This window comes from Acanthopagrus latus, chromosome 5, assembly GCF_904848185.1.
Source record: "Acanthopagrus latus isolate v.2019 chromosome 5, fAcaLat1.1, whole genome shotgun sequence".
Lineage (NCBI taxonomy): Eukaryota > Metazoa > Chordata > Actinopteri > Spariformes > Sparidae > Acanthopagrus > Acanthopagrus latus.
The window spans coordinates 7634144-7661200 of record NC_051043.1 but is presented as its reverse complement, the minus strand read 5'-3'; the positions used below and the strand labels follow the sequence as shown (position 1 = coordinate 7661200).

At 41.4% G+C, this 27057-nt stretch overlaps 1 protein-coding gene across 1 annotated transcript; it reads left to right on the top strand.

The window, feature by feature from the left end:
• On the top strand, nt 1–26740 carry LOC119020210 (anthrax toxin receptor 1-like). The gene is made up of 21 exons (XM_037099449.1): nt 1–1605; nt 2031–2112; nt 2194–2314; nt 2406–4321; nt 7509–7580; nt 7686–7757; nt 8329–8410; nt 8585–8618; nt 9926–10005; nt 10696–10764; nt 11146–11226; nt 12073–12133; nt 13246–13344; nt 16264–16333; nt 16437–16515; nt 17140–17235; nt 18697–18738; nt 19848–19943; nt 20303–20470; nt 21193–21273; nt 24398–26740. The coding sequence occupies exons 4-21, from the start codon at nt 4140–4142 to the stop codon at nt 24818–24820; spliced, it is 1887 nt and encodes a 628-aa protein (XP_036955344.1). The 5' UTR covers nt 1–1605; nt 2031–2112; nt 2194–2314; nt 2406–4139; the 3' UTR covers nt 24821–26740.
• Nucleotides 26741–27057: the final 317 nt, after the last annotated feature.

Below are 27057 nucleotides of genomic sequence, written 5' to 3'. Positions count from 1 at the left end.
TTAACAGTTGTACAATGTCTGCTGTGGTTCTACAGGAAGATTTCATAGGTTTGAGTAAATATCCCTAATTATGTAATCAGCGTTATCAGACTTTTTATAACAGCATTACAAACCGAAGCTGTGGGTACAGATATAGCTATAGATGTAGCCATATAGGAGGCAGGGGTGTTTAAACAAAAGACACTGTTTTTGGGCCAAAAAATTTTGTTCTCTGCTGACCATTACGTTTTATGTTTTAATACGTGTCTTAGAAAACTGATTTGGATTTGGGCTTTGTTCCAACACTAATCAAACCAGATGTTACTGACAACTTATTGAACACCTAAGCAGGCTTAGTAGTCATGTTGTTGCTGTTTCCTAAGTCACAAACACATGATGAAAATGCATTATTGTTAGCAGAAACACAAGCTAGAATATAATCAATAATGTTCACCTTCATGGCCTCAAACAAACAAACAAACTTTGCTTTAGGTTCAGTTTTCTATGTCACTGTTGTCACAGTGTTTTGCTTGTACTCTGGTGAGGGTTAAGCACAAAAACCACTAATGTTATGAAAACATAATGGTTTGGCTTGAAATACCTTTGTCACCACAAACACTACTGTAAATGTCCCAAGGTCTCATTGAAAAAGCCATGTTTTCTTATCACAAATACACTGCAGATTTCAACTACCTGTCAGAACTATCAATTTTTTGTTACCACAAACTTGATTGGAATTTGTCTCAAGGTCTCCTTAAAAAAACAGTGGTGACAAATAACACTTTGAAAAGCTTAGGAAAAGACCATGTGTTCTTCTTCTTAAAAATACCCTGTGGTGTTACAATCTTTTAGATACAGTCTTGAAATGCAGTTACTAGTATGGCAGCCTTGTTGCCTAACCCCACCACTCCTCCATCTCGCAGTATGGAAGTCAGGTCATGAAAGAAGCAAAGTGAAAGTGATATCACAGGTATTGTGGAGAAGTCAGTGTGGTAGCAGATGAAAGACACGCTCAAATGTGAACATGTAGTAGTTTGCTAAAAATGTTAATTGGCAACGTTTAATTTAATTTTATTCTGGTGTCCGGGTTGTGATGGCTAATTGAAGGTAGGGGATCACTTGAATTATTACAATGAATCCAGAGGGGAACATGAATGGGTGTATCAAATTTGATGGTAGTCCATCCAGCAGTTGTCAAGACAATTTATTCAAAGCACAAACATCAAACTCATGGTGGTAGCAGAGGAAAAATCTGGAGTTTGAAGTTTTTCTAGGAACCATTAATGTCAACTGGGGGATGCTAAAGTAAAGGTCATTAGAATTCCTCCTCTGGGGAACATGAACATCTTCAAGACTTCTTGACAGTCCATTAACATTGAGATATTCCAGTCAGGAAATGTTAAAATGTAATAAGTATTTAAGTAAGTCAAGCATTTCATCAGTGACTGACGGCATCAAACACTGAATTAAGATATCTGTAATTTGATGACCAATAGTGACTCATCTGTTTCAAACAGGCTGACAGATCACCCCGCCCTCTTGTTTAATTCCAAAGGTTTCTTTTTACAGACAGTCCCTTAAAAAACTGTTCTCTACTATGAGTCCAACACATCTGTTGTCATCATGGTGAGTTTTTATTGTTACTTTAACAAATCAAAGCTCTAGTTGCTGCCAGATGTTCAAAGTTTAGACAAGGTGTATTATTATTATTATTATTATTATTATTATTATTATTATTATTATTATTATTATTATTATCATTGTTATTACCAAATTGAAAAAATATGTTTTCTTCTACATTAGCGCATTTTTAGCCATTAAACCTGCCTGGACAATGTGACCTTATGAATTTATAAATCGTTGCAAGGGGTTAGGGTTACGCTAAGGATAAATGTCAATATTCACAACAAACATTTGGTTTTATTGTTGATTGCTAGTTGAAATGTCCTTTTTTGTCACTCTCATAAATGTGAGAGTGAATGAACAACCAAACAAGTGTTTGTGTTGAAAGAGTTGAAAAATGTGAACTTGTGTTCTTTGTATCTGTGAAGAAATATTTGGCTCTGGCTCTGCTGCTTTGTGATCTGCCGTCATTCACACATGAAGCATGTGCTGTATTCACCATGGGACCAGGTAGAAATCACAGCAACTTATTTCACAGTAATACCCAAATCCCACATTAAAGTTCCACATAATGATGGTATGGGAAATTAGCTTTTCCACCCATAGAACGGACACACTGTCAGGACCATTTGGATAAAACATGGCATGCCATAGGATCTAAATGGAGAAACAGTCAATGTGAGGACTGTAGTTGCAGTGAATGTTGCAGCAAGTAAGTACAAAGATCACAAGTTTACAGTGTTTACATCAAAAGAAAAATAATTAACTACTGTGGTATTTGCATATTCTTCTGATTGCTGCAGCCTTCATCATCCTGCAGGGTTCCCTGGGGACTGCGTGTCAGTGTTCGACCCTGAGGAATGTGAATACACAGTGCACAAGAAGGACGACCCATCCGTACTATGTCCAGTTTCTTTATATGTGGGAAAGTGACTGAGTCATTGTTTTTTGTGTTTAAAAATCTGAAGTGTTTTAAAAATATATATATATGTTTGTGGGGAGAGAGACGGCCCTGCAGGCATGATCCCCACCTGCTCTTCAGGAAACACACACACACACGCACACACACACACACACACACACACACACACACACACACACACACACACACACACACACACACACACATAAACAGCAAAACAGTGGACAGTGTCTGGTTATTGAAAATAAAACACTGCTATAAAAGAAAAAAATGACAGGATCTTTGCATTTCCTCACTCAGAGCACTGTGAGAGGGAAGAGAATATCTGATACAGAAAAAAACAACGTGAGAAGCTCAACAGAGTGCAAACCCTTGCTAAGGCTCAACAGCCCTCGTTAATTCAAGGAAGAGTAACCTATTTAAATGTTCTGGATCTGGATTGTAATTTGGATCTGCATCAAATGTACAGTTCTCATTCATTAATACAAGCTACAGAAATCCCTCTGTCTAATCTCTGATCCCTAATCTAATGTCTCACCATGTGGGAGACTTTATTAAAAATGTAAAAAAAAAAAAAAAAAGGAAAAAAGTCAGTCTCTAGTCTAGTAAACGTATGATGCTTTTTGTTTACCTGTGAGGAAATTATTGGCTCCAGCTTTACTGTAAACTCAATAAATCAATGAAACTATATATTACTTTAACTCAGTTATGGCTTTGGGGTACTTTCTCAAGTTGCTTTCACCACTGGTCAACAGGGACTTCTCAGCAATGTCATTGTAATGGACTTGTGATAACGTAAATCACATAAATCAAACATTTGTTTGTTTCCAATACTTTCCCCCACTCTATTAAAAAGAAGTGACAAATACTTTGGAGTCATACCTCAATAAAATCAAACACAACACCACAACAAGCTAACCTTACTGATCTTAAAAAAGAAAAGAAAAGATGAGACCTCTCAGACAGGTTTTTTTCCAAATAACTCAACACAATAGGCTTCACAAAGGCAGCACTGTGTTGCTTTCAGTGACAGACTGCTGCACAGTTGTCAGGGTCACTGAGTTTATGGTGTTGTGGCAAATGAAGCAGCCACCAGCTTCTTAACACCACCAGGTGGCAGGAAAAGCCAGCAGATTCTGATGTTTCCACTGCATTGTCTTCATCACTCTCTTCCTCTCCAGAGAGAGAGAAAAAAGAGAGAGAGAGAGGGAGAGAGAGAGAGAGAGAGAGAGAGAGAGAGAGAGAGACTTGAAAGTACAAGGAGAGTTTTGCAAAGAGTTAGGTTGTTGCATGGCCTTGTCATTAGCAAAAAAGCAGCAAGAGTGGGAGGTTGCGGAGCCCTTCTCATCTTTGTGCATGCTGTGGACCCTGTGATGAGAGGGTCCCAACAACAGTGAGACCACAACACTCATCCCCTCTCTCTCTCTCTCTCTCTCTCTCTCTCTCTCTCTCTCTCTCTCACCTCCACTTCAACCTCACTGCTGCTCTCCTCTGGATTACTGCTTTTTCTCCATGCTGAAGACGCCTGTGGGGGATTGAAAGAAGGCTCTGCAAGGAGGATTAACTTTGCAACTGTTTCGCTTTGTTGAAGTTGGTTTTTATTCCACATCCCTGTATGAGAGTTCCCTCAGCTGGAATAATGCCTTCGTGCTGGAGTCGAAGCTCCTGGTTTCCTGTGGTGTTTGGTGCTGCGCTGGTTGTTTTCACTGCTGGTAATGCTGGACCGAACCAGGACCGGAGGCAGGCTGGGTCGTCCTCATGCTTCGGAGGCTTTGATCTTTACTTTGTTTTGGACAAGTGAGTTACCTGACACACACTGACTGACTCTCTCTGGGTGTAGGAATGACAAATGTGTCAAAATCTATAACAAAAACATTGTAATAATATACTAGGTAGGAATGAGAGAATTGTTATAGTGATTTGTAGGTTTCTTCAAGAACTGAGCTTGACTTGAATATCTCACCTGTCTTAACTGATGGCCCTTAAAAAAGGCACCATGAGGTATTACTGTCTGCTTTATCATTAAAGCATTTCAATGCATGAAAGCAAATATGTAATATTTACATTGTCCTTGTTCATCATGGTCAGCCAAAATGTTGTCATGATGTCATCCATATTTCTGTTATCATAACGCCCCCTGGTGTCATGACATGCATAAACACGGATAGACTGTAATGCCTTGCTCTGGTGGACCTCAATTTGCAGTTCAGCTCAGCATACATCTCCGTCTGGTAACGATTAGTGGTGCGTTAGATGTTCCTGACGCACAGACTATAGGCTCTGCATCTAACTGTTGTGTTTGGTGTTCATCCACGTAAATTTAACACATGCCATGTGGGCAGATTTAATCCAGAATCGCTCGCCAGCAAGTGCATAAATTATTATCGTCTTGGAGCTCTAACATACACGGTGTATCACAAGTAGGAAACAGGATGTTTGGACTTCCTGCAAAGTCTTTTGGAAACATTGCTCTTCATTTAGAAAAAAAAGTTTCCGTTTATCTAACCTGGTTTTTGGTGGTCACCCTGTTTTTCTTTCTTCTCCAGCCATGCATGCAACACGGGCACCTGATCAAAGCTGACAAATTGAGTGCAAACAGTAACATTGTGATGACACACGATATGGTTCCATCAATTTCTTTTTTTCTATTTTTGCAGTTATCTACAGGGTATACATGCTGCAGTTTTAAGTACACTTGGATGTTCTAAAAATTAAGCTAAACAAGGACTGAGCAACATGTGTTCTCTAAAACGGTCGGTGTTGTACGTAAGCAGTGTTTACCTGAGATTTCGTGACCCGGTCTTGTAGGGAAAGCACTTAATACGGTAGATAAACATGAACACAGCTCATCTGGCACTGACATATTAACTTACCCAGGCTGTTGTCTTTGGACTGTGATCTCATGACATTTACATTTTGCAAACCTACCCCAAAACTACTTGTTTTTATTCCATTTTTAACCACAAAGCAAAATGTTTGCCAACTAGGTCAACAGCATTCATCATTCAGCTCAGTCAACATCATTTTTCTTATCTGGAAGGCGACACTGGAGGATTGCAGTCGGCCACTGCCCTCTCTCTGCTCTCCCTCCAGAGATGGTGATTTATTTTCCAGTTGTCCTACAGTACATGTCAGTGCCAACTCAAGGCACCCTGTTTCTCTGAGGGGAAATTAGGCAAAGTAATTGTGAGCGTGAGCCATGTTTTAACGACACAGATGTGTTATTGGGCGTCAGTTCACTGCATTAGCTGTTTCTTTTACTGTCCTTTCTCCAGGTGGTGTCTCGGTTGATTTTTAGTTGTCCTCCACCTGCCTCCACCTCACTGTTCCTCTGCAGTATCTGTGTGAAATCCCCACTCTATTCTCTGTGTCTGTCAATGCCCTTTCCCCATTACGTCCAGATGTTCCGGTGTTTCAGCCTGTTGGCTGGGCTGTTTGTGTTGGGATCTGTGCCACAGTAACAATGGCAGCACAGGTGTTTCAGAAATTATCCAGGGGGTCTGGGGTTATAAAGACAGTTTCAATGAAAGACATTTGGATAACCATCAAAAGGGATTATTGCAAGCTCATGAAGTGTTCTTTTTTTATCTTGATACAACTGTATATTTATACTGTTACTGGATAATTAGATTAGATGACAGATAACTCCACTGAAAATCTCCTCTCCTCCTAAACCTTTAATTCCTTTATTTGTTTCATTTGTTTCTTTATTTTGTTAACATCCACTCTGACCTAGTTTTGATCACAAAGCTGTTTGCATGGAGCCTTAATTAGGGTACATTTACATGACTCCAGTTACAGTGATATAATTGCAGGTGCGTTGTAAAGATGTTAACAGTAATCTGAAGAATACGACATAATTGCAACTTCTCAGAGTAAACCAGCTGCGTTGCCCGAAGCACTGCACTCATGCAGAACTATTCTGCAGGCTCTCTCAGTTCTCTTTTTTCCTTTCAAAGTCTATTTCATTGATGGATCACTGATCTACTGGGATGAGTTCCAGAGGAGCAGGGGGTCAGGGACAAATATGCAAGATGACTAGTTGAGACATAAAACTACCATGAAGAGACCAATCCAATCACCAGCATACATATTTTTCAATGTAATTTCTGTGGATGTATTTGTAACTTTCCTTTTCATTTCTGTAGATTCAACTAAAAAAATGTTTTTTTCAGTAGTGGTCTGGTTAATTTGGGAACCAAAATCACTTGGTTAGAATTTGAAAAAAATACATAGTTTTTTTGGTGACATGTTATACCGAACATTACATAAACATAATGTGGTAATGCAAACATCATGTGTCACATGTAGAAATTTTACAATTCATGTCATATAGTGGAATTGTATGGTACATATGACACTTATACATTTGAATGCATCCAACATATGCAGACAAGTTAACTGCCAACATTTTATTCTGTGAATGGGTTGAAGAGACACAAAATAATACAAACAACCACAGGGAAACACAAAATATCTACAGAAAGCAACTACAAAAGACAAACGTCTGCAAAGTGACACGTAACAACCAAGAGGAGACACTAAACTACAAAAAAACGTAAAAACAAATACAAGAGGCACAAGATGACTACAAAAAGACATGAAATGACTACTAAGAGAAACAAAAAAAGAAACAACCACAAGGAGACACAAACATGCAAATAGACACAAAATCACTGCAAAAAAACATAAAGAAACTACAAAAATACACTATACAGGGAATAACAAAATAGCCACCAGATGACCAAATAACCACACAACAAAAGAGCGATATTTGAAGCAATTTTGTGCTGTGTGTCTGGGGTTATTGCTCCTATGTTACCAATGTCTGAGCCCAGGGACCCATTGTCTCAAGATCTGCCTGTGGTCTATAACGAATCAATCAACACTCGAACAGTAGTAAAGAGAAGAGTTCATGTGTTTCAGACACACAGCAGAGCTTGAGAGATACATCCTCACATGAGTTCGTCTTTTCTCCTGACAGATCTGGGAGTGTGCAGAATCACTGGAATGAAATCTACCACTTTGTTGAACATCTAGCACATAAATTCATAAGGTAAAATGAACCATGAGGATTTCATCAAGTGTCTGTGGGAAAACATGTGACAAAAAAATGATTCCTGATCTAACAGAGAGTATATTTCTCTTCTCTTTGCCCCAGCCCACAGTTGCGGATGTCCTTCATTGTGTTTTCCACCGAGGGAAGGATCTTAATGAGCCTGACAGAAGACAGGTGGGTGCAGATCCCCTCGAAACTGATTTTAATCCTTTTCTTTTCTGTCATCCAGCTGAGAGGAATGAATGTAATACCAGATTTGGACACAGGTCACACAGTTATGATCCCTCTGAAATTTTTACGATCAAGAAGACGTTCCAGACAGATATTTTCCTTCACTGCGATCCATCTATACTGTTGTCGATCTGGACAACTACTTCATCGTGTAGTTTTTGACACATTGTGGGCAGCCTGTGTGTCTAATCTTTCCTCAGCAGAGTTCCTCAGCCGCCACAAAATCTTTTCACTGTTTCCCTCATATCTCATTCTACAAAGGGCCCATTTCCTGTCTGTCTGCGTGAGAGTTTCTTGAGCCGATACTCACCAATACTGTGTCGGTCCATTAATCTGCACCACATTGCTGATATTTCCTGCTGCCTTTATGGAAACTGTTATTCTGTTACCACGCCTAGCGGTGTCTGGCTTCACTCAGAAGTATGTCCGCAAATGAATCAGACAAAATAAATATGTTCAATTAGATTACATTATCAACAGTGTGTATTGCCTTGTTTTCTGTCTGTCTGCTCAGGGAACGCATCCGCAAAGGTCTGGAGGAGCTCCAGGGGGTTCGTCCTGGGGGAGACACCTTCATGCATGAGGGCATCCTGAGGGTGAGTGTCACGTCCAACTTCAAGCTGACATCTGCCTTATCTCTGCTCTGGCTCCAGAACAAACACCACATGGTCCAGAGAGCTGTAGTGTTTGAGGAGAGGAGTTCCTTCTTTTTTTCCACTACAGGCTACTAGACTGTCCACTGGTTCAAACCAGCTTCTGTTTTTTTACAGGCCAGTGAGCAGATATACTATGGAAACACTGAAGGTGTGTATTACTTTTCTTTATTGTTTTCCAGTGGAGAGTAAACCAAGTGTTTACCAGAATGTTTCTTGAACGAATCCCTATTTGAATGTATATTTGAAATAAATCAGTGCATCCTTACTAGGGGGGCCACAAGATGCTTCGGTTTTGAGATTATTTGGGACTTTAGGGAAAAGAGCCAACACTTCAATGAGCCAGGAGCCAGGAGACACCTTTTTGCTGCAGAAACTAACACACAACCACTTCTAAATATTTTGTCTGTATGTGGACAGATTGTTGTGTTGAGTGTCACAAATTGAGCGAGATGTAGTCACGAAAATTCACATGCGATCGAACTGAAGGCTGAGTGAGGAAACAAGTGTCATCCATGCGCAGGTGCCAGAACTATTGAGGTAGGAAGTAGGAAAGAGGCCATTTTACACCCCCGGCAAACATTTGTTTTAAGTTGCAGATCAATGTAACTTAGTTACTGTCATCCCACACACACACACACACACACACACACACACACACACTTCACTCCCCTACACCTATTTTGGGGGGATATTTTAAGTATTTTGTCAGGTGTTTGTATGCTTGTGGACAGAGTTTTGTCAACATAATGGTGTCAGGAAACTTTACAGATACCTTTACATTTCAAAGGATTTATACATACAAGGTTCAAGGGCTCATTTTGTTCCAGTTGTCGTCTCTTTATGCTACACAAGAGTGGTAAGGATGAGTCCGAGATTCTCATAGTCTGAGGAAACGAATCTGTACATTTTGTCAGATTGCAGCAGGGTAATCAGGCTGCGGCTGGGATGGGTGTTGTCTCCTGGTATCCTTTGGGCTCCATGCGGATGTATCCCCTCACCGACGTCACTGATGCTCTGTAGATGGGTACCAGTGATGTTCCAGGCAGTTTAATCACCCACTGTAAAGCCTTCCTGTCCCCGGCCATGCACGAAGAATGACAGTTTGTGTTGTTTCCAGTGATGATTCACATTAACCAACCCACAGTTTAAGAAATAATCAAACCTGAATTAAAGTGTCTGTTCTGACTTTATATCAATTTAAAGTGACACAAGCTTCACTGCATTTGTGATTTGCTCCCTGACTGGGACTTATCGTTGTGACAGCTCAGAATGAGCACATTCATTTCTTAATAGAGGATGTAAATCAAAAACAGTTTAGATTACAACAAATTAGGCTGTGGGCTAACAGGAAAGAATTTAGCTTGCTACAAAATGGCAGTATCTTTATAATGCAGAGGGTTATTTGCAGTTCAGAATAAGATAAGAGTTTGAAATTACAGTTCTTTCTGTCTGCAGGTTATCGCACTGCCAGTGTTATCATAGCTCTGACAGATGGAGAGCTGCACGAGGATCTGTTCTACTATGCTGAGAGAGAGGTGAGAGAAATAGAGGGAGGTTAAATGGGCCACGCAAATTAAAGCCAGATGAAACATGTGAGATGAGAGATGAATGAGATCAAACGCCGCCATCCTATACATCACCACTTTGATCACCTTCGTCTGGTCTGGAAAAAAATGGGGTCGAGCGTCCGTCAGATTTATACATCTGAGCCCAATCGTTCGCCTCACATCTGTACCGGGATCTGAAGATTTATTTGCTCCTGAGAGCATTTAGGAACTACAGGTGAAGGCATTCGAAAGCCTGATGCTTTAATCAGCTTTGAGTGGCCTCTCACACACGTTGACCACGGGGGCTGAAGTGGGGCTGAGGTTCCCAGTAGCTGGGTATGTTTCCCCTGAAAACCAGCTGCAGGCTGCCCTATGCTCTAATTTAGTGTCAACACCAAATCCACAAGCATTAGTTCTTGGAAAGAGAAGTATTGTGCATATCGAGCTTGTGAGTTCTGTTTGGCATTCAGGCATCTGTGTGACATTTCTGTTGTTGTATGACGTCTGAATAATATTATTCACCAGGAACGTGGTGTTGCCCAACTTCTTGTAAAATCCAGACAAACACAAGCCCTTTTTGACCGCATTTTAGATGTTGTTGTGAAATGCAGAGGTGTAATTGATCCCAGGTGCTGAGCTTCTTCCTGTTTTTGCTGTGAATCTGTGCGTACCTGACAGGCCAACCGCTCCCGCAGCCTGGGTGCCTCAGTTTACTGTGTGGGGGTGAAGGACTTCAATGAGACACAGGTTTGTTTTTTTCAAGTTTTATTCTGCACCTTAATGTCTCGTGACGTCTGACGTCTTCAGGGAGTGAAATTGATTGCAAGCTTGTAAATTCAAAGCTTTATTAATCACACCCTTATTTTGAAAATACTGAAACTAGTGTTTTTAAGCAGTTATGAAGTGCTTTACCTCACTTCTTAAAGGCACAGTTCAGCAACTTTGTTCACAGAAAACTGAAGTAAAGCGTTCAAACAAGTCTATGAGATGTTCTCAAATGTCTCTAATAATATTATATATATATAATAATATGAGTTTCTCCTGTAATCAGTCATGCTGTGAGCTTGATTATTTTCATACCTTGGATGAATAAGTGTGGAACTGTCGTAACTTGTTTTTCTTCTGTAGCTGGCAAAGATCGCTGACAGTAAGGACCACGTCTTCCCTGTGAACGATGGGTTTGAGGCCTTGCAAGGAGTCATCGACTCGGTAAGCACTTCAGTACATCCCAACATTATGTTCCAACAGCACTAATGTCAAATATATCACCGACAGTACCACCTAGGACTGAACCCGTCTTAGAGAGTCCACAGGAAATCATCTTGCTTTAATGGATTTGTAATCTCTCCAATTGCTCCTTCCTTAAGCCGTCAACACACAGATCAAATAGCACACGGGAAACGAGACAAAATAGGTTTAAAGCACGATGAGTTATTCCATCCATGGAGTGTGTCCAGGGACAGAGTTCCAGGAAAACCTGCTCCGACTGTGACTTTTCTGCTTTTGATCATCGCAGCTCACGTCTGGCCAAACATGATCAAAGTGTGTGCTGTATCTCTTAAGACCCACCTCAGTTCTGTTGACTTGAATTTTTTTTTTTTGTATTTTCAAGCTAGCGAGATACGAAAAACAGTTTACCGTGAAGAGTTTGTTGTCGCTGGGATACGTTGAGCAGAGTTAAAGGTTGCGCAGCTGACTGTCATCTGGAACAGATTAAGAGCAAACTGAAAGCTGTTTCTTCTCATTCGTGTGAGTGGGGCAGTGGGTCATGAATCAGTCTTTTTCATCTTCAGGTTTACAGTTTGTATGTTCCTGGAGAGCAGCAAGCACAGGTACATCTGCAGAGCACAAATGAGAATAAAGAGATGACCTGAAATCATTTTATTGTTCCAAATAACAGCACCAGAATTGAAATGGAAGCTGTCGACAGAGACTATTTTTCTCCTTGTTGGTGCATCTAACTCTCCTGCAACATCTGAGATTTGCTGGCTGGCTGCTGAAAACAGTGCAGTGGTAGTGATGAGGTCTCTGATGCCTCTCTGCTCATCTCCTCAGATCCTGAAGAAGTCCTGTATTGAAATCCTGGCAGCAGAGCCATCTAGTATCTGTGCAGGAGGTAAGACAAGGGAGATTCACCTCTCATCCTCATCAGACCACACATAAGTCAGTAAAGCATTTAAGTTGACCCTAGATGATTCAGCCTGCTGCTGTAAACTAATAAAATATATATATATTTTTAAAAAATTTAAATACAGTTTTACTTCTTTCTTATTCAAAGCAAATATTAAAGAAGTGGCAATCCTTCCCTTTATGTCAGTCTGATCTGACATCCTAATCACAAGTAAAAACATCAACACTGTACATTTCTGCAAACCACAGATTTGTTTAAATGTTATATCCTAAAAAATTTGATCCTGGCAACTGGGCCAGTATTTGATATATTTGATGAGGATGATAAAAACAAGAGTCCAATCTCTACAATGACAAATAAGGAAATAATTGGTGCTGTTTAATCTCCTACATTAATGAATATTTCCCCAAAAGTCATGAAGTGTCTAAGAAATGAACAGTATGCCAGTGTTGATAAACATGATCTCAGTATGACTGTGGTACGATATTCTACGATCTTTAAGATCAGTTTGGAGATTGTTCCGAGCAGAAAATCGAACCTGTTTCTTTCCCAATTCAGTTTGGACTTTGTGAACAACAAATCACCAAATGAAATGAAAATCACGAAAACTTACAACAGACTTACTAATGTTGCAGCACCGATCTCAAATAAATAGGAGATGAAAAATGTTTAACTGTGGTTTACAGCCACAACAAGTATTGCATTGTTTTCTGGAGTGTACTTCTGAAAAATGTCAGAAGTTCAAAGTTGTTACAAGCAATATTTAAAATAAATGGGAACAGCAATGATTTTGATGAAACAATATTGATAAAAAAGCTGACAAATAGAAAATATTTGACAAATGACAATAATTAGTATTTGGAAGACAATTTTGTTTTGCCGGGTGTTGAGCATTATACCCACATAAACTTTCTGACAGCAAAATCTCTCTCTCTCTCACTGAAGGCATTTCAAGCCAGTAACACAGTGACAGAGCGATACTGGCTCTTAACGTAACACGATGGGACGTAAGGGAGTAACTCTGAATCACAGGTCAAACTTAAATTAATTTAACATTTTTAAAAAGTGACGTATGTGTTTCTCTTCTCCTCACTCAGAGTCGTTCCAAGTGGTGGTCAGAGGAAACGGATTCCTCCACGCCCGCAACGTCGAAAAAGTCCTGTGCAGCTTCCGCATCAACGACACCCTTACTAAGAGTGAGTGAAACATCACCGAGCATCTGATCCACTGTTTCATCACACATGGGTGTTTTAACGAGCAACCCATTGACTCAAAGCATCAAAGCTGGTTTCTCAATTTGTTTACAGCGGGAGTAAACAGAGGAGTGCTCGGGCTGATGTAAAATCCATCTAAATTACACCTAGCTGAGCTTCCCAAAAGTTAGCCAAGTCAGCCGCACAGCTGGAATCCTCTGTGATCAAACACGCAGCCATGCTGGTGTTACTGGTATCGCGGGTTTTTGTTCCAAATAACACATTGTGTAATTTTACAACCTGGGAAGGAGCCAAAACAAGTGATAAAGGAGAGCGAGTACCACACACGAGGCAGAAGGAAGAAAAGGCCTTAAGGATATAACCAGTTTCCCCACAGTCTTTACTGGTGGTTACTGTAATAGATGTTTAAACCACCTCCTAGCAGGCATGCCACAGTAGCTGCAGGAGGTGCTGGTCTAATTACAGAGCAAGATATTCGCCAGCACTGAGGCACAAACAAAAAGGCTCCTCTGAGGAGAAGTTGGGTTTCTTTTCTGACATTATGGCATGTCAGATCTACTCTTAGTGCATCTCTATGAGTCAACTGGAGTTCATTATCCTCCATACACTCACTCACTACACTGGAAAATGTCCTGCTGTCAACACTCTTTGAGATTTCTTTCCTAAAAGTGGACTGTTTTGGAGTTATTTTGCATTATGGTTAACCATCTTTTCTGCTCTCTCATGTGTACGATGTACATAATATGCATGGAAGCACACACGCAGTACTTATTAAATATCCCAAGGAGAAAAGGCTGTTTTTCTTCACTTTAATTGAGGTTGCTTTGGTGATGCCAACAACATTCAGCACTGACATCTTGCTCTTTAAATCAAATTCTTGCAACAACGCAACAAAAAGCATTAATCAAACATTCATTTTCTCCAATCTGTAATTGTTTCTGCGTGATCCTATATCCTGCAGACAGGCTGCGGACATGGAAACAATTTGAGCAAAATGATATCCTTATGCGAATCCCATTATGCTTTTATACTCCTCCTCCAAATACATTAACTTCTCTAGATTGTTTACACATAATCCTCTGGAACTTGTTTCCTTCACATCAGGGGTAAACTTTGAATGAAAATAATTAGGGCATGGTTTAGCTCTCCTGGAGAGGAATATATGATGGGCTATAAGAAAAAAACATTTCTCTTCTCTTTAATGCCCTCACTGACTCACTCCAGCCCTCTGAGTACTTCATCGTAAAAAGGAGATGCAACAACATGTACCTGCATGTGTTGAGCAGATGAATTGATGTTTGAGTTTGTGTGTCCAGGAAAAAGTAGCGGCAAATACAGTCATGTGGGATGGGATTTGGCAAGTCCTGCTCTGAGCTATCCATTGTTGCGGTGACAGATGTTGAAACTATGATGCCATGGACGATACTGGACTGTATGAATAACAAGACTTACAGAAACACTTTCATGCTGAGACTAAGATTGTAGGATAGATGGAGATTCATTCATTTGTTCCTGTACTCCACAGATTTATATGGCACATAATGCAAACCCTGTGTTCACAGGGTTAGGGTTTTTACCTGAACATGACAGGAGAGCGTTAAGAAAATATTGAACTGGGGAATCTATAAGTCTGGTAACTGAGGACCTTAGGAATTTAGAAACTTAGGGACCCGGGAACTTTGGACCTTGGGAACTTAGCAACCTCAAGACTTATGACCCTGAGAAGATCCAGAAGAAGATTAAGAAGAGCCCTTGAACCTGTGGACCATGGTACCATAGGACCTTGGGTATGTAGGACGTGGGAAACATAGGAACTGGGATCATGCGACCTAAAGACCCTGGGATCATAGTTCCTTGGGCCCATGGGATATTTAGAACTAAGCAACTTTCGAACAGTAAGCTTTCAAAGACTGTACATCTGCCATAATCTTCAGTAATATTTCTAACTAGTTCACATGTTAAAGCTGAACTCTGGGCACTTATCCGCAGCGCATAGTTAAACGTGACCTCTCCGCGCTTGGGGAATAAACAGTCCCATAAAACCTCATGATATTTGCTCAGGATGTTCGCCAAGCACCTTAATCCTCAAGGGGTTGAAGCAGTGGAAATCTGCAGAATCAGGTCCCATCAGCTCTTTACTGGGCTTTGCTGTAATTTGCTGTGAAAAAAGCCTCTGAGTCCTCTTCGTCATGCTTTGACAGTGTGAGGCCATTCTGAGTGCAAGGTGTGTGCAGAGATGAACTCTGAGCGGGACCATATCTGGGCCAGTTTGTATTGGCGCTGAGCTGTTTTTGGCAGCGTTGCTCGCCTCTCCGCTCCGTCTTGTATGGTGTTTCGAGAGAGGAGCAGCCGCGACCCATGCGAGTCTGTTGATTTGCTCAGTTCTGGGGTATGCTCTCCTCCTGCCAGGATAAACAGACGGGCTTGGGCGACGATACTTGTTGGAGCCACTTTCCTAAAAGCCAGCTGGACAACGCGAGGACCTAGATTTGTCTGAAAAACAAAAGCTGGGGTGAAATAGTTGGTGTCTCTGAGGGGGATACAGATGTCTTCAGACAGTAGACAACAAAAGCGCCTGTTTTGAAGAGGCACTTCTCAGTTTGTTAATCAAGTTACAGTCAAAGATGTGACATCATTTAACTTCTCTGACTTTCTGCATTTCCCCTTTCTTATTGAATTGGAAAGACGTCATGTTGTGTTATTCAGGCAATAAAACTCTTTAACTCTTAATTTAATCAGGCTTAACTATGACATAACCTGAAAGGTGATTCAGGGCATAAAACCTCCTGGTTCAGGAGCTTTATATGTCAATGAGTACTACCGATGGTTACCACAAGACAGGACAGGAATGTCTGGCTGGGTTCACTGTTTTTCATGACCTCTTTCCTTCATATTCTCTAGTGGTAAAGCCTTTGATTGTGGAAGATACATATCTTCTCTGTCCTGCACCAGTACTTCAAGATGAGGGGATGTAAGTCCTGTAATTTTTTTCAATAAATATGAGGCTCTATATGACACCAACTATTTTGGAACCGCAAGAATGACAGCCAAGAAAATGTTCTTTTGCTTTCCAGGGCCGCAAACCTTTATGTCAGTATGAACGAAGGTCTCAGTTTCATCTCCAGTTCAGTCACCATTACCACAGTGAGCTGTGTGAGTACTGCACAAATTACTATATATGTTATGCACAGATGTGTTCAGTTCATGTCTAGTGTCCACCTGCCTCTGTGAAACCGCATTTCATTCCGAATGTATACTTGTACCCTTGTGCCTTGAGTAAAGAAAAGGATATCACATTTAAATAGCACTCTGGTAAAATGCAAAAGTCACCCATACAAATAAGTGCCCCAAAATTACAGCAAAGTACAAAGAACAATGCCAATGCCAACAATGAGTAAATGTACTAAACGTTCCATCACTTAAACTTGTATATGGCTTGACAGTATAAAAGTAGTTTAGGTCCGTATTGTAGCAGCATGTGGCTTGAAAACTGTGTTGTTTGAGGTAATGGTGCTTTACTGTAAATTCTAGCACTAACAACAGATAACAAACTAATAAAACAAATCCAAACAGCTCAACACAAACTTAAGAAGATGTCTCAATGATGGATGCAATCTAATTAAATTATTTAAGCATCAGCAGAATCACAGTCTTTGATTCCATGGAAGATACAAACTAAAAGAGCCTCTTTCCCGTACAAAGCATGAAGCCCAGTGAAGTGGTTTGCATCTTTTTAGTGCTCTGCACATTCAGACAGTGTGTCTGTCTCTGTCACAGTCTGATGGGACCATCCTGGCCATAGCTCTGCTCATCCTGATGCTGCTCCTGGTCTTGGCTCTCCTCTGGTGGTTCTGGCCTCTCTGCTGCACTGTGGTGAGTTTTCTAAAACACTAATGCAATAATAACATGCAGACATGCCGCTTAAACAGATAGCCTCTGGTCCACTCTGTGAACACATTTGGAATGCAGTGATGTTGCTCGCGGAGAGTAAGACAGAGCGAGATGTCTTTTCCAGGTCTGTCTCGTCTGGCTAACACCCACATTATTAACCTAAGCATCATTACCATGGTGAGAAGGTTAGGGTCTACGAGTCAGTGACAGGGTGTATGGCCGTTCTGGATCCCTGCAGCTGAAGGTAGTCGAAAACCAGAAGAGGTCAAGGCCACCGGGTGAATGTGTGTTGAAGTAATTATGCTGCTGTTGAAATAATTTGTGTTTCCAGAGGTCACAGCCGGTGACCCCTGAGTCACACGTCTCAATAAGTATATTCACTGGAAGACCTAAAGCCTTGGCAAACTCTTCCATCAGTACTGGGGCTGTGGCATGGAAACAAAAACTCAAGTTTTTGAAGCACGATAACTCACCAAAAATGTTAGAAAGTCTTTTAATGACAGTCATCTGCTCTGAATATGGTAAAAGAGGAAAAACGCCAACGTGCCAATATTTAGACAGTGCTCAAACTGCCAGAATCACAACATTTCAACAAACTCTTGTTACCAGCCACTCTTTTTTCAAAATCTGTCCTTCAAGATGAAGGGTGTCGTGTCATTTTCCAGCGCTGGAAACAGGAAAGTTGAGAATGGCCAAGGGGAGATGTCAGCTTTTACAACATGGCTGTCCCTCCCTTCACTTTTTCAGCTCTTGTTCATTAAGTTTCAAATTCAGCTCTGTGCAGCGAGTGTGTTTAGGAAAGCGATGCTAGGTTACCATGGGGAATCGCTTCGTGTTCCAGGGTTTTGGAGAAGCACGGAGGAAAATGACAAATAAGAATCAGGATCACTTAATTTGCCAAGTGCATTTAGTGTCGATGAAACTGCCTTTATTTTGCTAGTGAAGAAACAGTGACAGCTCATGCTGTGATATACGTTCGGGAAAAGACACGAGGCATAAGACACAGGCCAAACTGTGTGCGCTGTCTGCAGCAGCTGTGCAGCCTACCCTGAAAAATGAAACTAGATGGATAGAAAGTAATAATCAGATAAATAAGTAAGCAAAACACTATAATGCAATAAACATTTATGGATAACATTGCTCCATTAAGAATGGCAGAGCAAATAATAACGTATTTATGAGCCTGTTACTCTTTCCGTCTCCTAATCAACAACCTCAAGCTAGAAAATCTGGAGAGCAGATTTCTGGGTCAGTGCATTGCTCTTGTAAAGTAGAGGAGAGGAAAAAAACAATTCCTCAGCCATGTGTTGTTGTGTAACCATCTTGTTCCACATTGCTGCGACATGCAGATTATACAGAAATCTGTTTTGATCCACGTGTTTGTGACTTTTGTTGTCACCTTCCCCTCATGCAATCTTTTTTTTTTTTTTTTCCCCTTCGCAGATCATCCATGAACCCCCACCGCCGGCTGTGGAGGAGAGTTCGGTAAGAGCTGCAGCGTCTCCATTAGAGCTGTTTCCTATGTTCTTAAAATCCCCGCCCTCATTATTTAAGATTCAGACAGATGCCAGAGTTTAGGTTGTGTAATTATTCGAGTTTATGTGGGCATTTCAAACCTCAGTGACCATGCTGTTTCATTCACTTTCTCTCTGGCAGAAAACTCTGATTTCTCTCGTTTAGCGTTTCAACAAATGTGATGTGGGTTAACGCCCTCTTAGAATAACAATGTAATCCCTATTCATTTATTTATTTATTTATTTTTTTCCCCCTCGTCTGCTTAAAAGAGGACAGTTGTGTTTTCAATTCATGTTTTTCAAATCAGCTCCTCTGGAGATCATTTGGATCATCGTTGAATATGATGTGAAATTAAACTGACTAATAGCATAATTTCTAAAGTCTTTGATACACAAATTCATGGTATTTAATAAAAAGCTAGCATGCGACTGCAGGACGCATCAGTCTGCATTTATTTGCACCCATTAAACTGCAAATTAGGTTTAACTGGTGACTTTCTTTCTTTCCAAAAACAGTCTCCAAAGACAACCATGGCCACAAAGAAAAACTTTCAGCCCTCTTGAGGCTTCTTCTGTCTGGCATTGTGGTAGATTGTGAGTCAGACAGGGTGTATTAAAGAGCTGCAACATCACAAATTTGGCCAGTGGACTCCGATCCAACAACCGGTGCAGAGGGGACAAATACAAGTGTTGGGTTTGGGGTATGTAGGGCAGACAGAGAGGTATTCACCAGACAAATTCACACCAGGTCGCACCTCTGGGCTCATTTTGTATTACTACACATATGTAAATATTGTAAATTAATACTCATGTTGCTCTTAAGAGGGGTATTTTGAGGTCACAAACAAGCATTTTTTCTCCAGGTGCCTGGGCAGAAGCACCTACAGAGCTTCTGAATGTTTGGAAGTGATTCCTTCGGACTGTAATCATTTAAAAGAGTCCAAAAGAAGCCATTTACTCCAAACGGTTCAACAACAGCTTTGAACTTACTGGGACGGGCATTTTCGGATCATTTCACATAAATTTCCAGGAATGGTAAATATATGACGATAAAAACTACTTCCTGTCACTCCCCCACAGGATGATGAAGACTTTGAAGCCCCCAAAAAGAAATGGCCGACTGTAGATGCCTCCTACTACGGAGGAAGAGGAGTTGGAGGAATCAAAAGGATGGAGGTGAGATCAAGTAAATCTGTAAACAATCTGTTGTGTGGTGTAAACAGGATGAAGGGTTTAAAAACAACCTGCTATGATATTACAGGTTTACACATTGGGGTTGCCATCTCTAATTAGGAACCTTTGAACGATTTAAGACCACTTCCAGGAAGCTGAAATAACTCCGGAGTTGAACTTAAATCAAACCAAGTTTAATTGCATCTGCATTGAATTTGAGCAGCTCATCTAAAACAAACACAAGTCTGACAGATTCACAATTGAACTCTTCTGACCAACTTCTCCAGAGTGCCAATGATGTAAAACATTTAAAAGCAGTCTTGTGTCACTGTCTTAAACCATCATGTGTCTCTATTGTTTAGGTCCGCTGGGGTGAGAAAGGTTCCACCGAAGAAGGAGCAAAGTTGGAAAAGGCCAAAAATGCCAAAGTGAAGATGCCCGAGCAGGAGTATATGCCGGCCCCCATGCGGGTTCTCAACAATGGAATGCACAAACCTCCGGGGCCACGCAAGTGGTACTCACCCATTAAGGTACTGCCAGGAGGAAAGTGTCTGGGGGATGTGTATGGTCTGCAGATGCTCTTCCAAGTCTGGGTGTGACATCAGTTAAAAAACAACATATAGGTTTAACATAGGAAATATGATGATGGAAGTGTGTGAATATAGCTCAGCAGCCTACGTTTAATTATGAAAGCATTAAAAGCTCTGCTGGGACATGCTTTCTTCAGCTGTTCATGTGTACTGCATAAAGTACAACATCTGTGACAAATTACTGTACGTTAATCTGGCTGAGGATATGGCATTATTAAAATGTTGTATCAAAAATGTGTGCTCAGGCAATAACGTTTAGGTGACTACTGGCACACAGTCGCTTCCTCCAGGGCCAGTATGGGGTTAAAGGAGTCATTCTGAAGCCTTCCCAGTCAGCGGGGGATTGCTAATAGAAACCAGACTCCTGTTGGACTGACCTCCAGGGAGCAGGGCTGCACAGCCAGCAGTTTTTGTGAAGAAAAACAGCTGCATTTTCTGCCCTTATTCTGAAAGTATTTGCTGTTTGAAAACTATGAAGTTCACAATTAACTGAAACCAGTTCAGCTTGTAATGTGAAATGGCCATATTTACTGTATGATGTGGGTAATTTCATTGCAGCCTGATATCCAGAAACCTGATCAAATCAGTAGAAAAGAGCAGTTGTTTTTTTCTTGAGAATGTGAGATTATTCTAACTCTCTCAAATGTCTTCTGTTTCTGTAGAGCAAACTGGATGCATTGTGGGTGCTCTTAAGAAAAGGCTACGACCGTGTGTCAGTAATGAGGCCTCATCCTGGTGACAAGGTAAGAAAAGCCACAAAGACATGCCACATTAATCAGCGTTTATTTTACTGACTGACGTAAGGCCTTGGCTGTGCATTAGCAGTTGGCATGGGGAGAGATTCTTTCGTATCTGAGAATGTCGAGAAAATAAACCAGCTGTGAGCAATGAAGTGTGCACAGAGAGACTCATGGGAAAACTTGTGGTGAGTGGGGATTACGACCGCAGTGTCTGACGGCAGTGCGCTGCGATGTAAAGGCGTCTGTGGGAGTCATTATAAAAAGGCAAATGTAATTCCTCAGAAGCCAGCTGTAGCGGGGGGATAACAGTGTGATGACCTCTACTGTTGGCAGCTGACGCGTAGTCTGAGACTGTGGGATCTACATGTGCTGAAAAAATGAGTGAGGGGGAAGTCTGTATATATTAATCCCTCGCAGCATGAGTTTATGTAATGCTTCATCCATCCATGAGTAGGAGATGTTGATCGGAGGGCTGCCGCAGAGATACAATAGCTCTTCAGAAACTGTAGCGTTTATTCATCTGTCTTCAGCATAATTTTGAAACAACTTAACTGTGTTGTGTTTATAGGCTTGCGTGATATACCAGTCTCTGTTGTGAATGAACAAAGAAAATCCAGACAGGCTTGTGCATATATAGTCTGGAGAATAGCTAGTCCTATTACTTTAACAAAGCTATATAAGGTGGCACACAGCTGTACACATATGTTAAAACCCAGAGTAAAAAAAGTCAGGATGCTGTGTAAAAATCTATCTGTCCGCCCGTCCCCGGGTCACACCACCCTCTCCAGTACAAACAGCAACACAGGTCCAATAATTGCACAGAAAAGCTGAATCCCCCCAAAAATGCAATTACATTTATCCGAGCGTCCAGCACACAACCCTCCTGCCTCAACGACAGCACGTACGCGAACCGGAACAACCCCCACAGGTCCGAGCAAAACCCCAAAATCAAGTCCACAAATGCAGCATGACCGGCAGCACCCCAAGGAGATTCCTGCGATTTCACAGAACACCAGGCCCCACCGGTACCCAAGCCGGCCCCACGAAGACAACGCATCTCATGTTTACCTCATCAGCTTCATAAAGACTTCTGTAAAACTTGATACCAGCAGCAGCAACACGACTTAACAAGGGAATATTAATACTGTTATATTACAAAAATAATGGGTTGGGTGTGACTAAGACTTTGGAATTTTTGCAGATTGATCTCATGTTTATCTGTCCAAGGCCAGTTTATCTTGCCTCCAGGTTTGTGCAATGCAATCAGATAACCTACTGAGGAAATGCACTCATTTCTCTGTTTGCTGGCTCCTCCTCTCCTCCATCCTCCTGTCTGCGACCCAGAAAATCGATCTCGGCGCATCCACATACTGAGGGATTTGTTGATTCCCAAAATGTTCTCTGAGCAGAGACGAGTGAGGACAGGGGAGGCTTTACAGAAGAGGTACAAGCGAGGGTGCGCAAGCGTGTCTGTAGCAGACGTTTTGTTGAATGCCTGTTGCCTCGACTCCTCTCTGGAATCTTGTGTGGGAGGGACAAGGAGGTGAGGAGTCCAGCAGGCACAAACTGGGAAAAGAGAAGAGCGGACACAGTAGGAATATGCTCAGTTTAGCTTTTCCTAATCAACCAAGATGGTACATAAGGGCGGACTAGTTCACTTTACTTTATACAGTGTCGGAGGGTCGCGTTCTTTGCCTCTTTTCCAGTACAGTAAGCACAGCGCAACACACGACACACCACTCTGTAATTAGAAGCGAGTCCTCCACACTGTAAGGCTCTTCATTAGTGGACTGGAAAAAAACCCTCAGCTCTAGTATCCTCCATGATATGCAGTAAACAGGCTTGTTCTGGTTGCAATTAAGAGTCTCTTGTCAAAGCCTTGCTTTTATAACTTCCCCTAAATGAATGCAGTGGTGGGAGGAACGAGGCCAGTCGATCCTTGCAAGAAACCCCAAGTCAGGTTCCTGTAACGTGTCATATATTTCGGAGCCTCTAAGGACCGTTGTGTTTGGAATAATTTGAAAAAAGAATCGAACACAGAACGACAACTCAAATTCTGATACCTTTGAATGCTTCACTATGCTTTCTTTCTTTGTGAAGGTCTAAAGGTATAATAATAATATAGGTTCAGCTGATGTTTCCATCCTCGGAGGTCATCGCGGCCCCATGGTAAAAGAGAGGTCAAGAGCAGTGCTGTCATCTGTTATCAGCACACTGCAACTCCCTGATGCCCTCAGTGTAGCTGCTCCCGGGGCGTAGCTTGATTCTGGAACACGATACGAATACTCCCCCTGCATGACCTCACTTTGGCTTGGACCAGGAGAGAGTGGTGGTGGCAGGTCATTTTATCCAGCTGAGAACAGCAAACAGATAACTATCCATAACTGAAGCCGTGACTGAGAATTACAGCAGATGTGGCTAGAGTTTTGTTGGCATTAAAACACGATCATGTAGGTGTGTTTGGACAACAGGCGAGTGAGGGTCACAGTATCACCTGCTGTAGTCATCAGTCCGTGCGATTTGTCAGGGAAAGCAGCGAAGGGACATTTTTATACCGTAGAATAATTCAGCTGTCAAAGCTGGTAAGCTGTGTCTTTTGTCAAATAAATTAGTTATAGAAAAGCAAAACCTTTCAAGCGAGGATGACATTTTTCCAAGCTCCAGATTATGGAACTAATATTTCAGACCCAAGAGGCGTAATGTGAAACAAACACGGCAGTTAAAATAAATATAATATTCATTACGTAGCCAACAGTTTCCAGAACGTGACTGACAAATTAGATTGCAGGAGGATGTCTGAAAGTTGTTTTTTTTTTCTTTTGCTTGGTCAGAAATGTTGTTTATATGGATTCCAGTGTTCTTATATTAAGGGTTCCATGATGCAGATTTCCTCCTCTTCTGTCTTTGTCTTCGTCTTCTCTGCATTTATTGACAAAATGTGAACCAATTAGAGAGACTTTGAACATGAGCAAGAAAGCAGCAGAAAATACAATTTTCAAAAATGTTCTGTTTTGAGTTGTTGAGAACAAGGGGGCGTTACCATGTTTAGCTGGAAGGCTGTGTCAACCTTTAATTCTTTATATGGTGCCCGGGTTCCTCTAACATCTGGATTGTTTTCCAATTTCAGGGCAGATGCATGAACTTCACCCGCACAAAGTCTCCACCCCCTCACTACCCCTACTACAGCCACCAACCACCATCTCCCATCTACAACCCTCCACCTGCACCCCAGGGCACCCTCCCACCGACCCCCGGCAGCCCTCTATCATCTCCTTCTCCATCCTTCTCCTTCTCCAACCTTCCACCGCTGCCTCCGACGCCTCCTTCCTCCTCCACCACTCCCTCCCCTCCCATCACGCCTCCACCTTACACGCCGCCTCCCAACCGCGCTCTCCCTCCAACCAACCTGTACATACCTGCCCCGCCAGCGCGCCCACCCACCCCTCCTCCCTCTGCCTCTCCCACTGGTCCCCTGCCTCCTCCTCCACAGGGACCACCTCCGGGACGAGCCCCTCCACCTGCCCGCCCACCGCCTCGCCCCGGCCTGTAGAGCTGTGGTGGCAGACGGGAGTTTAGCAGGATTTAAAAAGGCAACTCAGCAGTCAGCACATGACCATTGATTGTACCTGCAAGCGAGGACGTGTGAGCGCCTCGTGCCACGCTCAGTGAGCTGTGGCCTTTCTGCCTTGTGAAGTGGAGCAGCGAGGACTTGATTCCTGCTATTTGTCTACAGTGACTTTTGTACACATTTAGCCCAACAGTGCAATTGCTCTGATGCTTGAATTACACAGACATTCCCTACAGATGAGGTCATTCAGGCCGGCTCAAAAACATTTGCCTCCGTGGTCCTCAGAGCAGCTTCGGGCCCTGATGTCCCCGCCACGATCACACAAGATTGGATGAATTCTGAGGAACAACAGCTTGTCTTAAAGCCTCTCTAACATTCCTATCGTTCCTGATAAAAGACAAATATTACAAATGTTCCACACACAGAGGATTAGGAAGAATCTGAAAACCCTTGTTTTTGTTTTGTACCCTTGAATGTTGTGCAATTGCATGCAATAGCGTTTGAGTCAGCATTTTTGTACCTTTTATACACCTTCTACCTTTTTTTTATACGACATACACACATTTTTATTTGCACCGTTATCGTCGAGTAGACCACACTTTCAGTTTTAATTATTGAGGACAGATAAAGTAATCATTGCGGATAAACACATAAACAGCAATGCAACATGCTTTCACAATGGAACTTTTGACTTCCGTGTATCAAACCAGCCTAATGTGAGTCATAGCTTGCCCAGTTTGGTAACACTTTATAATAACCATCAATATACATGATGATAAAGATATTTACTGTTAAACAATTAATATTTTATAAAACATTTATTAGGCAATAATAATAATTTAAAAACCCTCAGTTGTTTATTTTGCAGTGTAGATGTTCCACAGTTATTCCAGTTGTTCCACCATTACCTGGGAGTAGTGATCAGGGAAAGTGATGCCTCTTCCTGTTTTGGTTGAGCAACCACAGACCCTTTGCACTGTAATTCATACTTAGTTTTTGTGGGGAATATCCAGGTCAGTAGCCTTAGATGGTGTCATTTTTCTCCAGCCATTACACTGTGTAATTAGTATTTACTTCAGAATGATAAGTTAAAGCAAGAAAACAAGTTGTCTATTGCCTGATAAATAAATGGTTTATAAAGCATTACCAGTTAAATAAATAACTATTAAAGTTTGAATTACTATAAAAGTATCATTTGATGGTTATGATAAGATGTTACCAAGACTTTTGTGCATTTCATTGGAATTAAGAAACTAAACTGGCCCTTTTACTACATCTGACCTGACCAGCCTGAGTACAAACTGACAGTTATATAGTTACAAATGCTCTGACTATCAACATGTGGACAAAACTACGTCAGAGTCAGGGAAAAGCTTTGCACATCTTCATGCTCATCCACCCACAGCCTCCAGCAATATGTGTAAATAATAATATGTTCATTTTGATATAACCATGTGTGTTCATTTGTGTATGTGTGTGTGTGTGTGTGTGTGTGTGTGTGTGTGTGTGTGTGTGTGTGTGTGTGTGTGTGAGTCAGAGAGAGAGACTAGTCTACTACAGATATTCATGACAGCCAGTTCTACAGTAACCTGACCTGAGTGACCGCGCCAGTTTTATCAACAAAATCATCATTTTTTCTTTTCTTCTTCCAGCTCCTCAAAACATGGGTCATATAAATGAAATATAAATACAAAGGTTCATATGAAGAATGATGAATTTCATAGCATAACTGAAAAGGCTTTATGTAACTTTCCACCAATACAATATGTAGACATCTCTGTTTGTTTTTTAAAATGAAAGTAAAGTGTATTAAATTGGATTCTTAGTCTTTCTGTATTACTTTTTAGAAAACAGCCACTGAGCCGTCCTACATGAAAAGCTTGTTAAAGCTGTAATAGGTTTACCCTCATATTTCCTGATGAAACTTTTATCACATGGCGCTCCTCCTTTTCTTAAAAAAAAAAAAAAATCAGATTTCTCATACTGTCATACTATCTGGATTCCCACCTCTGTCTGACATGCTCTGTTTTAGCTCCTGTCTCTTTAATAATAATGAATACCTAGTCTCATCTGATTGGACAGGTCACACATGCCTGTCCTAGCACATCTAACAACAACAGAGCAGCTTCGCTAAATCAGTTCTTACCTGCAAAACGAGTTGCTAGGCGTAAATTACGCAAATGTGTGCTGCATGTGACGTAGTGTGATGCAACAAAGTC